Consider the following 10,278-nt stretch of genomic DNA (forward strand, 5'->3'; position numbering starts at 1 on the left):
GATTGCCTGTGTGTCAACTGACGTCAACGTAATGCAATAGTGCAACTTTCGTGCCAATTTTTGGTAAGTTGGATTGTTTTAAGTGTAAATTGTATCCTCTTAAATATGAATTCATTCTTGATTAGCTGTTTTAATATCGGACGTAATCTTCTTAAATATACAACATTACATATTTATGTATTTAGCATTGGCTAGATCCATCGCAATCAATGTTTTAAACGCGTTTTGTCTGAAACACTACACGATAATTTCTGTTACTTTAAACAGTGAGGGGGGTAACTTACGTCTTCTTATTATTATTATTTCAGCTTTTCACCATCTTGCTATTTGCTTGGTAACCCGTGTGTTTTGCTGTTTTATTTTGTCATTACAACACCTAACACTTTTATGTTGGGATTTGTTTGTAACTGTTAGCTTCCGTAAAGCACCATGGGTTCTCATAAATAAACATGGCTTGCCCTTAAACGCCTCTGCCTCATATGCCGTTTCAGGTGTTTGCCATGAAGCCGGCGAGTTCAGACTACTGCTCCATATTTGACTTGTCCTCCCAAGATGAGGCCTTAACAGGACTTAGAGAAGTTAATCCCATCCTAAAACAAAATGTTAACGGAGAGCCAGCTTCAGAAAGTATAAAGAGTGCTCTATTTGCATAATACATGTGCTATGTTAATAATGAACGGTTGTCATTTTTTAAACTTCATATATTTCAGAGTTTGAGGATAATGCGACCGAGGATGTCAGAGAGGTCTCGGATAAGATGGCCTGCTCAGCCTGCAGATGCTCCTTCATTAACCGTGAAGAACAGGTGAACACCTTTTACAGTGGAACCTCGTTCAAGGAAAAATGACATTGGTTTATGACCAATTTTCGGTTTACGAACAGTTTTAGCACGGCTTTTTCTTACGCTGCGTAAACATCACACACACCTTGCTGGTATTTTGTTCTTCTTTAAATTAGCCCTCAGTGTGGCTGCAAAGATTACAAAGCATTCTTGGAAGTCGAAATTTGTTTTTGGTGTAGTACTATCCAAATTGTGTAACATTTTTCTCAACACAGCAGCCATTTTGGACTCACTGTATAGTTTACGTAAACAGTTTATGCGCTATATTGTGCAGTGTTTATTTCTACTGAACATAATAGAAATAAGGTATGCAAATTTAATGTAAACCAAGGTTCTGCTGTACTTTCATACCATCGTAAGCTTATTTGACATGATTTCACATAGCAGACGCTCCCCAAAATTTCAGATGGAACACTACAAGCTCGACTGGCATCGATTCAACTTGAGACTAAAGATGTCAGGAAAGCCGCCAGTTACCACCGAGGAGTTTGAGCGGAAGACTGGAGCTGGTGAGGAAAATCCCTCAATGTGGTTTATAGTTGGACATTATGTGTCGCCTCCACTCCTGCCTTCTGTTTTGTCCTTATCGCTACACAGGAGATTTGTCAAGTATCTCGGGTTCAGAGTCTGACTCGGGGGAGGAAGCGTCAGATCGTGATGAGGGAGAAACGGGTTGGAGCACCGCTGGTGGGGATAAAGACAACTCGGATGATACTAGCTTAATGACAGGAAGGCTCTCCAGCAAAGTGGTGTTCCAGGATTCAGCCGGACAGTATTTGTTAATGTACCGTTGCGTTCTACATGGAAAGGTAAGATTTATGAGGCGTCACGTCTGCCTCACGCTTTTTATTTTATTTTTTTAAATTTCTATTATCATTTTATTTGGTCAGTTAGATGAAGAGCCAGATCTGGAGTCCTGCTTCAAATCCATCACCAAGAGGACACTGTGGATAATCCTCATGACAGGCGGTGGCCATTTTGCTGGCACTGTATTCCAAGGGTATGCTAATTTTTTATCACCTTGTTAGTAGAAATAAGATAATTGATCAATTATTCATCCTGAAAGAAATTGAAGCAAAATGGAATGCACCAAACTTGCATGAACGTTTTCTTATAAGTCGATTGAGGATATTATTCGATTTCTTAGGCCAACAGGCTCCATCGTTCGCATCCTGTCCAATGTTTCCCAGCATTTTGGTTTTACTTTCTCAGGAAAGAAGTCCTTCAGCACAAGACCTTCCACCGGTACACTGTGCGAGCCAAGAGGGGCACCGCCCAAGGACTCCGGGATTCTCAAAACCGGAGTCACGCGCCAAAGTCTGCGGGAGCTGCTCTGAGACGCTATAACGAGGCAGCGCTAGTCAAGGCAAGTATCGCACAACCTCTGTCGTTTCACAGTTTTATCATCCTCTTTGGGGTAAACGTAGACATCAAACCGCCGTCATACATATCGCATCATACCCCCTTCATAATTCAGTGCTCATATTTCTATGTTTTTACAGGACATTCAGGATCTCATGGTGAGCTGGGGAGACCACTTGAAGGAAGCATCTGCCGTATTCGTGCGAGCTCCAAGCTACAATAAGACGATCTTCTTTGGCGGTCGCACGAGTCCGCTAGACAAAAAGGACGCCAGGATCCGCAACATTCCCTTCGCCACGCGCAGGGCGACCTTTCGCGAAGTACAGCGGGTACACACTGTGCTTTCCACAGTTCATGTTTACGGTAAACGGATTTACTACTAACGTGCACAGTGCTGCATGTGTACAAAATGCGTTGCCACACAGATGTTGTTATGTCTTCATCCAGGGAAGGACACCGACATGTCCATTTTCAGCAGCGTATCAAAGAAGGCATGGAAGAAGACTGTCAAACCTGCATCACCGACGAATGAACAAGAGGGAGGTGAGTTTTAGCATCAGAAATTCCTTTTGAGAATCAGAATCTGACCGTGACTACGAAAAAAAACAGCAACATGTAGTCTACCGCTATGAATTTGTCGTTCGTACCTCAGACGATATCCAGAGTAGCTCAGATGGGGAGGAAGGAGGCGAGATCCAGCTTGAGATGGTGGAGGCGACCATTGGAACACAGGACCTCAAGGAGTTTGACATCCAACCCTCCGGACACAATAGGAGGAGATGGAGGAGGAGGAAGAAGAAAGAGGAGGAAAACACACAAGAAGAAGAGGGTGCGTCTCACTTTCCAAAGTCACACATTTGCTATTATTGAAGTGAAAAACAATCATTCTTATTCAGACATGAGAGACTTCAGCGATGCAGAAGAAGATGTCACCCCTCAGCAGACACAACCCAAGAATAAGTGTAGGAGGAAGAAACAGCAGGAGGGTACATTTGCACTCGTCATCGCAGCGGAGAATGAGGGAAGTTATTTTGTTTCGTGCTTCCGCTGGACTAACGTACATTGCCCTCCCGTAGAAGCAGCGGAGGACTCGTGGGAGTACAGCCTGAAAGACGCCCTCTTCACAGCCTGCAAGGTTGGAGATGTGGACGCCTTGTGCCGTCTTCTCCATCTTTCCCAAGAGCCTCGGGAGCTGTCAGTCGGCGAGACCGTCGACGCCGCTCGTCCTTTAACTCTTCTTAATAAGCACATTGACTCGTCGGGGTTCACTTTGCTGCACGTTGCAGCGGCGGCTGCGCAGAAGGCTGTAGTCAGGCTGCTGCTGGACGCTGGAGCTGACCCGGCATGCAGGTAGCAATATCATTTATTATTGTTTTCTTTTTTTATTATTTAACACCCCCCCCCCCCACACACAATTTTTTTTATTTATTATGGGGTGTTTAATGTACTGTAGAAGTTTAAGGTGAGAATGAATACGTTTTGGAATAAGCCTGTTAACACAAGCGTCTCTCACAGTGATAGGAAACGGCAGACCCCATATAACGTCAGCCCCGACAAGGACACCAGGAATGTGTTTCGTATATACATGGGTGACAATCCTGACAAATATGACTACAACAAGGCTCGGGTAAGAGGCTTGTCAACTTTGGCACAGGCACGCAAAAAATAAAACAAGACTTTTAGCATCTGCGCTCCCAAAAGGTACCTGGGCCATTAACGGCGGAGATTGAATCGATGAAGACAGAGAAGAAAAAGGCTCAAAAAGCGCTGAAGAAAATGCGTGAAAAGACACATAAGGAGGAGAAGAGGAAACAGGAAACGGAACTGGAGGAAAAGAAGACGTTTGCGTCGTTATCAGATAGGGAAAAGGTGACTTCTTGTGCATGTTTATTTTCTACTCATTTGAATTCCCGCATGCAGTAAATATATATATCTTTAACACTATAGAGAGCTTTGGCTGCTGAGAAAAGGTTGGCAGAGCAAGTAGCTGCAACAGGAGCCGGCCTCTCCAATGTCAAGTAAGTCATTTTGTGTCCACATCCACAAAATGTCCACCAAATGTCACTTTTGTGTTGTTGCATGGTCAATCACCAGGAGGTGCTGGCAGTGTGGAGAGTCTATGCTGGGCAAGATCCCGTTCCAGTATCTGGATTTCTCCTTCTGCACCCCTCGCTGTGTGCAAGCACATCGCAAAGCTAATGCTGCAGCAGGAAAGAGCTAAAAGGAAGGTACCTCTTGTATGGCTGGGTCCCTTAGAGGTTTGGAAAATATAAAGATTAATCACAGATATGTGTTGATCAGTATCTGTATTGTAAAAATACACAAATTGTCTTTATAAAAGATTCAGTCTTACCCTTATGGGGTAAAATTACATTGTCATTGCATCAATGTTAGACTATCAAACGCTAAACCATGAAGGAGCATTGGGGCCACACTGAAAAGGGGGGGGGATAAATATAATTGGGTGTGTTGGGGGGTCATGCTCTTTAAGAATAAGATTGCAAATAACAGAATTGAGTTTTTTGTTTTCCAACCCAAAATGTATTAACTTGAACAAGCCACTGTCAAAATGACCACACAAACCCAAAGGTCCACCTGTTGTTATTCAATAAATTTTGAACTTTTTTCCTGAAATAATCTGTCTTCCCCCTGAAATCTGAACTTTTTTTCTTAAAAAAACAACCTCATTCTGTAAAATGAAGGTTTTTTTTCGATAGTAAGAATAAATACAAATAATATGAGCATAAATTTAAGATAAGGACTTTTATTCTTCTGCCTCAGTCATTTTTGAACACTTTTGGAAAATGAGAAAAAAATGACATTTTTAAAATGAAAATAATCCAGTTTTCTCAATTCAACCTTTGTGGATTACCATGACCTTGATGACTAACAATATACACAGACAAAAAGAAAAAAATTCAGCAAGTACTTTTTTTTTAATGTAGGAATTTGCCCAAAAATATCTTGACAATTTATGACTCAAACGTCTTCTAATTAGTAGATTAACACCTTAAGCTGTTCACAATGGGTACTCCTGCAAGCCTCTGCCCAATAGTTTTCAAACTGGGTTCGGGTTCAAATTTCGCACCGTCTTGTCTGCGAATGTGACGCCGTGCATGGAGTGTGTACGTGAAGAAGCATGTGTGCAGTTTCATTACAGCTTTTTTTTCTTGAAAATATACACAACTGTTTTCTTGTCATTTTATCCCGTTGACCTCATGTTACATTTTTTCTCGGGTAATTGACTTTCATGTTAATCTTGTATAGATTTTGTTTCACTGTAGCCCTCATACTCCTTTGTACAAAACAACAGAGTTAAAAATAAAAAATATTTTACGCTGGATGCCACAAGCATGGTCTGCGTATTATCGTTTCAAACTCATGTCACGATTTATCAGCTGCGGCTTTGAGGAGAGGTCGGTCCATGAAGAGCACCCTTAAGTGTACTGGCGCCCCCTCCAGTTCAAGCACTGTGATGTTGTTGGGCAGTGTAGTACTTAGCAGGGGTCCGGGAACATAAAGTGTCTGCTGCGGGCCCCTGGCGGGCCAGTATCGCCCCAGATTGACACCATTGATCCAAACCTGACCCTAAGAAGGTGCAACGAAAAAGTGGCTCAAGATAGGAAAACTTAATTCAACTGTATACATTTTGTAACGGCATCATTGTACCTTTGTCCATTCATTTAGCTTGAGAAAAGTGTCCCATGCTACGCCACTGGGCTGCAATGTTCCCATGTAGAAGGTCGGTCCATTAGAGGGTCCATTTGTTTGGTCGTGGAGGTTCACCGAGTGAGGCCATCCAGCAGCAATGGCTCCATCAATATCCAAAGGGTACATTTTCCAGTCGGTTAGTACATCTTGGCCCAAGATTAGGTTGCTGATGAGACCCTAGAATTGATGCAATTTGACCTTAAAATCATGATTACTCTTATCGGAGTCTTTCCTTGGTGGTCCCTTCTGTAATAGACACCATGTTTTCTACATGACATGCAAGTAGACACGATTCCTGCAAAACACATTGCATTGACCGCTTTCTATGTTCATAGGTCAAAACAATAACATAGCCTTGCCTTGTAGTCATTGATATGGCTACCAAAGTTAACTCTTCCCATATTTTCCACAAGGATGTCCATGATGTCCCCCCGTCGTCCAGTAACGTTCATCGCCAGTACGGTGTCTCTCGCCAAGAGACCCTGGAAAACCTGCTCACACATTTTCGACCAATTCAAACTTGATTTGACTCGGTATTGCAACACAAGTTCGTTGTGAAGGGCTTACCCCATTGACGGACACGTACGCACGGTCACGGACGCCGTTCAGAGGAGAGATGAGCGACGTGGGCTCTGTGAGGTCCCGGGGCAATGTGGTCTGATATAGCACGTATCCATAGAACTGAACACAATAGTCGCATTAGATTTGAGACACACCAGCAGTCAAGGGGCTTCTCTCCTACCTGTTTGAGCTCCTCAAAAGTCAAAGGGTACTTGGATGGAACGGGCCCCACAGAAAGTGTTTCCAACAGACTGCTGATGTTTCCCACCTGGAGGAAGAAAATTTCGCATGTGGCATCTGTTAGAACAGAGAGGAAATATGGTATTCATGTTGTTTCTCTATATAAAAAAAGGGGGATCGCTGTAAGCTATAAATGTCAAAATAATAATAAGAAATCATTAGATATTGCTCTGTGTGCTGTCAAAGTCAAATTAATTGAGTTTTAAAATAAAAAAAATCCAAAATGGCTTCCTGTAAATTATAAATACAACTTGTGCGGAGGCAAATGACACATTGTTTGGAGCGGGTTTTAAAAACATACCTTTCTCAACATCACAATGCCATAGGCGAATTTGGGAGTCGCAGGTGGCATGGGTCCAAGGGGGATGGCCTTAAACTGCAGAGAAAATAACACAATGCTATGTTTCACTATTGCGTACACGTGCATGTGTTACATAAACACTGTAGGTGGCGCGTAAATCCATCGAACCGACCGTTTTAATGACGTCTCGGATGGCCAACAGCTTGTCCGTGGGGTCCCCTGCCTCCGATAGCGGGGCATCATAGTCGTAACTCGTCACCACGGGGCGGAACCTGGTGCCGTGGTCAGCACCTTAGGATAAAAGAGACGCAGAATGAGATTTTGAATACCATAATCATGAGCAGTGAATTGAAACCGCACCATTCCAGTAGCCAAAGTTGGTCCCTCCTTCAAACATGTACCTGGAGAGAAAACGTAATTATCTCCTCTGAAATTGAATTGCAAATGATGTCCATAATGCCCACAGCTAAACACAATTATTTTCAAATCCAAACAAAATGGAGGTCAACAAAGCAGAAGAAATTGTATTCGATTTAAGTCTCTAATGTTGAAACGCACTTGTGTGTGGACGTACATGTTGACGTTAGCGCCCATGCTTAGCATCTCTGCTAACCCTCTGCTGACCTTCTGCGTATCAACCATGGCATGCGCGTCACCCCAGTGGTCCAACCAGCCAGTGTAATACTCTGAATTAACCTGCAACATTATCAAAAAGATATTTCTCTTTTGTACACATCACTAAAATGCAACCAACTATAACTTTCTATTACAAACTAACCAAAGGACCTTGTGGTTCAAACTGCCTTTGCCTGTTGAAGGCTTCAGTTATGTTGTCACCTAGAGGAAAACAAAGAGCAAGAATTGTGACTTTCTATCACATACGCTCGACTTATGGACAATTCCCCGCAAAAATGTCAACCTGTGCCAAAGTCCACGGTGGCGTATAATCCCTCCAGGGTTCCACATCTCATTTCCTTGTCGGTGTTGCCATCAGTGGTGAACAGGACGGTGTCTTTGCCCAGATAAACTCGCAGCAGCGTTCGCAGGTGACGCAAGTAGTTGTAATCACAAGCGTAGTAGCTTCCATACTCGTTCTCAACCTGACGGTGACGATGGAAGCAACCGGCAAGCGAGTTCGGAGGTTCCACTTTACTTGAAAATGAACTTTCAATGAAACTATTGCAGTTATTCCTTTTACCTGAACACTAATGATGTTTCCGCCATTAGCATACAACCAAGGCGTCATTTTGGGGAGGAGAACAGCAAACCAGTTAGTGACAGCCTGCAAATAATCTGGAGAACAAAAATAATTTGAAGCTATAAATATATATATATTTTTTTAAAGTATTCCCTCACATTTGTATGTTGTACCTGTATCAGCTGAACGTAGTCTAATGTTGTTTCTTTGGAGTAACCATGCCGGCAACCCACCCTGTGAGAAACAATTTCGGTTTATTGTCGCATTTTGGCATTGGTTTAAAGCTTTGTGATTGTTGATCCAAAATCGGATTAAATTCAGATTGGCCACAGTTGGATTGTATATGAAAAACAAAAAAGTCCTCTGTCCCCAACACTTTTATGGACGTTAATAACATTGATTTCTCACCATCTCCCATTCAGCACAGATGTACGGGCCTGGGCGCAAGATCACCAAAAGGCCCGTCTGATTGGCCAGATCCAAGAAATGCTCTAAATCCCGGTCCCCTGTGAAGTTGTGGATACCCTCCACGGTTTCATGGAAGTTCCAAGGAACATATCTGTGTGTGTGTGACCGAAAAAGAAAAAATCTGATAGTCATACATTATTGACCCCTAAGCTATTTTGTGATTATTCAGGCTTACATTTGGATGGCGTCAAGTCCCGCCATGTACATCTTGAGCAGGCGATCCTTCCAGTAGAAACGTGGGATTCGGGAGTAGTGAATGCTGCCTGAGACGTACTGAAAGGGCTTCCCATCTTTCAGGAAACAATTGTTTTTGTAGTCTATTGTGAAGGATCTGTCAGATGACAACTGCAAGAGGAGAACATATTCCAATCAAAATGATTTTCCCCCCCAGAAATATTTATTTGTAAAGGCACAGTGAAATAAGAATGAATTACACAATATACTTAGAAATTGGTAAGTGAAGTATTGTGCAAACGTTTAAAGTCGACCAATTGATTTGTCACTCAGGAGAGCACAATCCTCCGCAGCCTATTTTGACAAAGTAAGGAGTGAAACCTAATAGTTTGTAGACGTTTTGAAAAACGGGACATTAACTGAGAATAAGGGGAAGTGATTGAAAACAAACGGTTTCAAATCTTGTTTGGAATCAGGAGCACTAAAGATGGGTGGTTGGACAAAACGCTTAACTTGTTTTGAATAATACCATTATTATTTGCTTTTACATATTAGTAAAGGTGAAAATGTATTTTACTGCATACAATTAAAATATGTTTTAGCAATATCTAGTTTGTAAAGGCATTTTTAATACAGCCGAGAAAAGAATAAATAACACAATATACGTCGAAATCTGTAAGTTCTAGCATTGTTATGAAATCAAAAGGTAGGACAAAGTAATTAATACTGTTCTTAAGACTAGGTTCCTTGAAGTATTTTAAAGAAAAGTGGACTGTACACGTTGCATGTTCAATCTTACCCCATGGGCAGTAGAACACACACAGCTCACTGTGATGAAGAACAAGACACACATTTTGGCTGCCTTTTGCCGGTTCCTGCAACAGAAGCTAGAAACATTTGTCCAATTCTAGTGTGTTCAACATTGTGTGTGTTTAGAGCACTTTGGCTAAAAAAAACACACGAACGTTCTAGTTTGTTGTTACCGAGCGAGACCATGCGCCATCATGTGACGTACTGTACGTCGAAGGTGGGCGTCTTCGGGAGGGTAAAGTAGACACAACTTTAGGCTTTTCCTCGTGCGTTAATGACGTCGCCATATTGGATGTGAAAACAGTTGATCGATTAAAAAATATGCATCGCAAGATATTCCCCACCCATGACCGTATTTAAGATAGTTGGTTAAAGTTGGGTACAAGAGTGATTAGTGGAAAATGTAATGTCTTTTGCCAGCCAAATACACATCCGCTTCTGGCATTAAAAACATTTCTGACTAATGTCTCATCTAGTTGACAAGAAAAATAAATGTGTGCTTGTTATAATAAAGTACATTTTGGAGTATGTACTTAACAAAATATTATTATTATTACCAAGTTGAATTATTATTAGTATTATATTTTTTCAAATTAATAAATTAGTCGTTTT

The 10,278-nt window shown here is 41.9% G+C and overlaps 2 protein-coding genes across 3 annotated transcripts; one reads left to right on the forward strand and one right to left on the reverse strand.

Moving 5' to 3' along the window:
• Window positions 1–5,554, forward strand: ankzf1 (ankyrin repeat and zinc finger peptidyl tRNA hydrolase 1). 2 transcript variants are annotated; one of them, XM_086091637.1, is made up of 16 exons: window positions 1–63; window positions 492–627; window positions 711–805; window positions 1,248–1,350; window positions 1,439–1,650; window positions 1,732–1,841; window positions 2,054–2,207; window positions 2,344–2,566; window positions 2,651–2,746; window positions 2,856–3,032; window positions 3,100–3,189; window positions 3,280–3,553; window positions 3,719–3,830; window positions 3,905–4,072; window positions 4,151–4,221; window positions 4,298–5,554. In XM_086091637.1, the coding sequence occupies exons 2-16, from the start codon at window positions 501–503 to the stop codon at window positions 4,422–4,424; spliced, it is 2,139 nt and encodes a 712-aa protein (XP_085947763.1). In that variant the 5' UTR covers window positions 1–63; window positions 492–500; the 3' UTR covers window positions 4,425–5,554. The 2 variants fall into 2 exon arrangements, with proteins under 2 accessions (XP_085947763.1, XP_085947764.1); XM_086091638.1 differs by lacking the exon at window positions 492–627 and having other exon boundaries at window positions 18–63.
• Window positions 4,493–9,977, reverse strand: glb1l (galactosidase, beta 1-like). The gene is made up of 16 exons (XM_086091639.1): window positions 9,656–9,977; window positions 8,858–9,027; window positions 8,623–8,773; window positions 8,388–8,448; window positions 8,215–8,309; window positions 7,936–8,116; window positions 7,795–7,853; window positions 7,591–7,712; window positions 7,377–7,417; window positions 7,189–7,307; window positions 7,017–7,091; window positions 6,657–6,743; window positions 6,482–6,595; window positions 6,274–6,405; window positions 5,873–6,091; window positions 4,493–5,791 (listed from the first exon to the last, which is right to left on the reverse strand). Exons 1-16 carry the CDS (start codon window positions 9,707–9,709, stop codon window positions 5,588–5,590), a joined length of 1,884 nt encoding a protein of 627 aa, XP_085947765.1. The 5' UTR covers window positions 9,710–9,977; the 3' UTR covers window positions 4,493–5,587.
• Window positions 9,978–10,278: the final 301 nt, after the last annotated feature.

This window comes from Leptonotus elevatus, chromosome 12 (genome assembly GCF_054856555.1).
Source record: "Leptonotus elevatus isolate MCC_2025b chromosome 12, RoL_Lele_1.0, whole genome shotgun sequence".
Classification (NCBI taxonomy): Eukaryota; Metazoa; Chordata; class Actinopteri; order Syngnathiformes; family Syngnathidae; genus Leptonotus; species Leptonotus elevatus.

Excerpts from the sequence above, each read along its gene's own strand:
- ankzf1 (XM_086091637.1), top strand. The coding sequence starts at position 501 with ATGAAGCCGGCGAGTTCAGACTACTGCTCCATATTTGACTTGTCCTCC. Across the intron at positions 2,208-2,343 it reads ACGAGGCAGCGCTAGTCAAG|GACATTCAGGATCTCATGGT; the intron begins GCAAGTATCGCA and ends ATGTTTTTACAG. Across the intron at positions 3,831-3,904 it reads ATGACTACAACAAGGCTCGG|GTACCTGGGCCATTAACGGC; the intron begins GTAAGAGGCTTG and ends CGCTCCCAAAAG.
- glb1l (XM_086091639.1), bottom strand. The coding sequence starts at position 9,709 with ATGTGTGTCTTGTTCTTCATCACAGTGAGCTGTGTGTGTTCTACTGCC. Across the intron at positions 8,310-8,387 it reads ACTACGTTCAGCTGATACAG|ATTATTTGCAGGCTGTCACT; the intron begins GTACAACATACA and ends TTTGTTCTCCAG. Across the intron at positions 7,854-7,935 it reads CACCGTGGACTTTGGCACAG|GTGACAACATAACTGAAGCC; the intron begins GTTGACATTTTT and ends GTTTTCCTCTAG.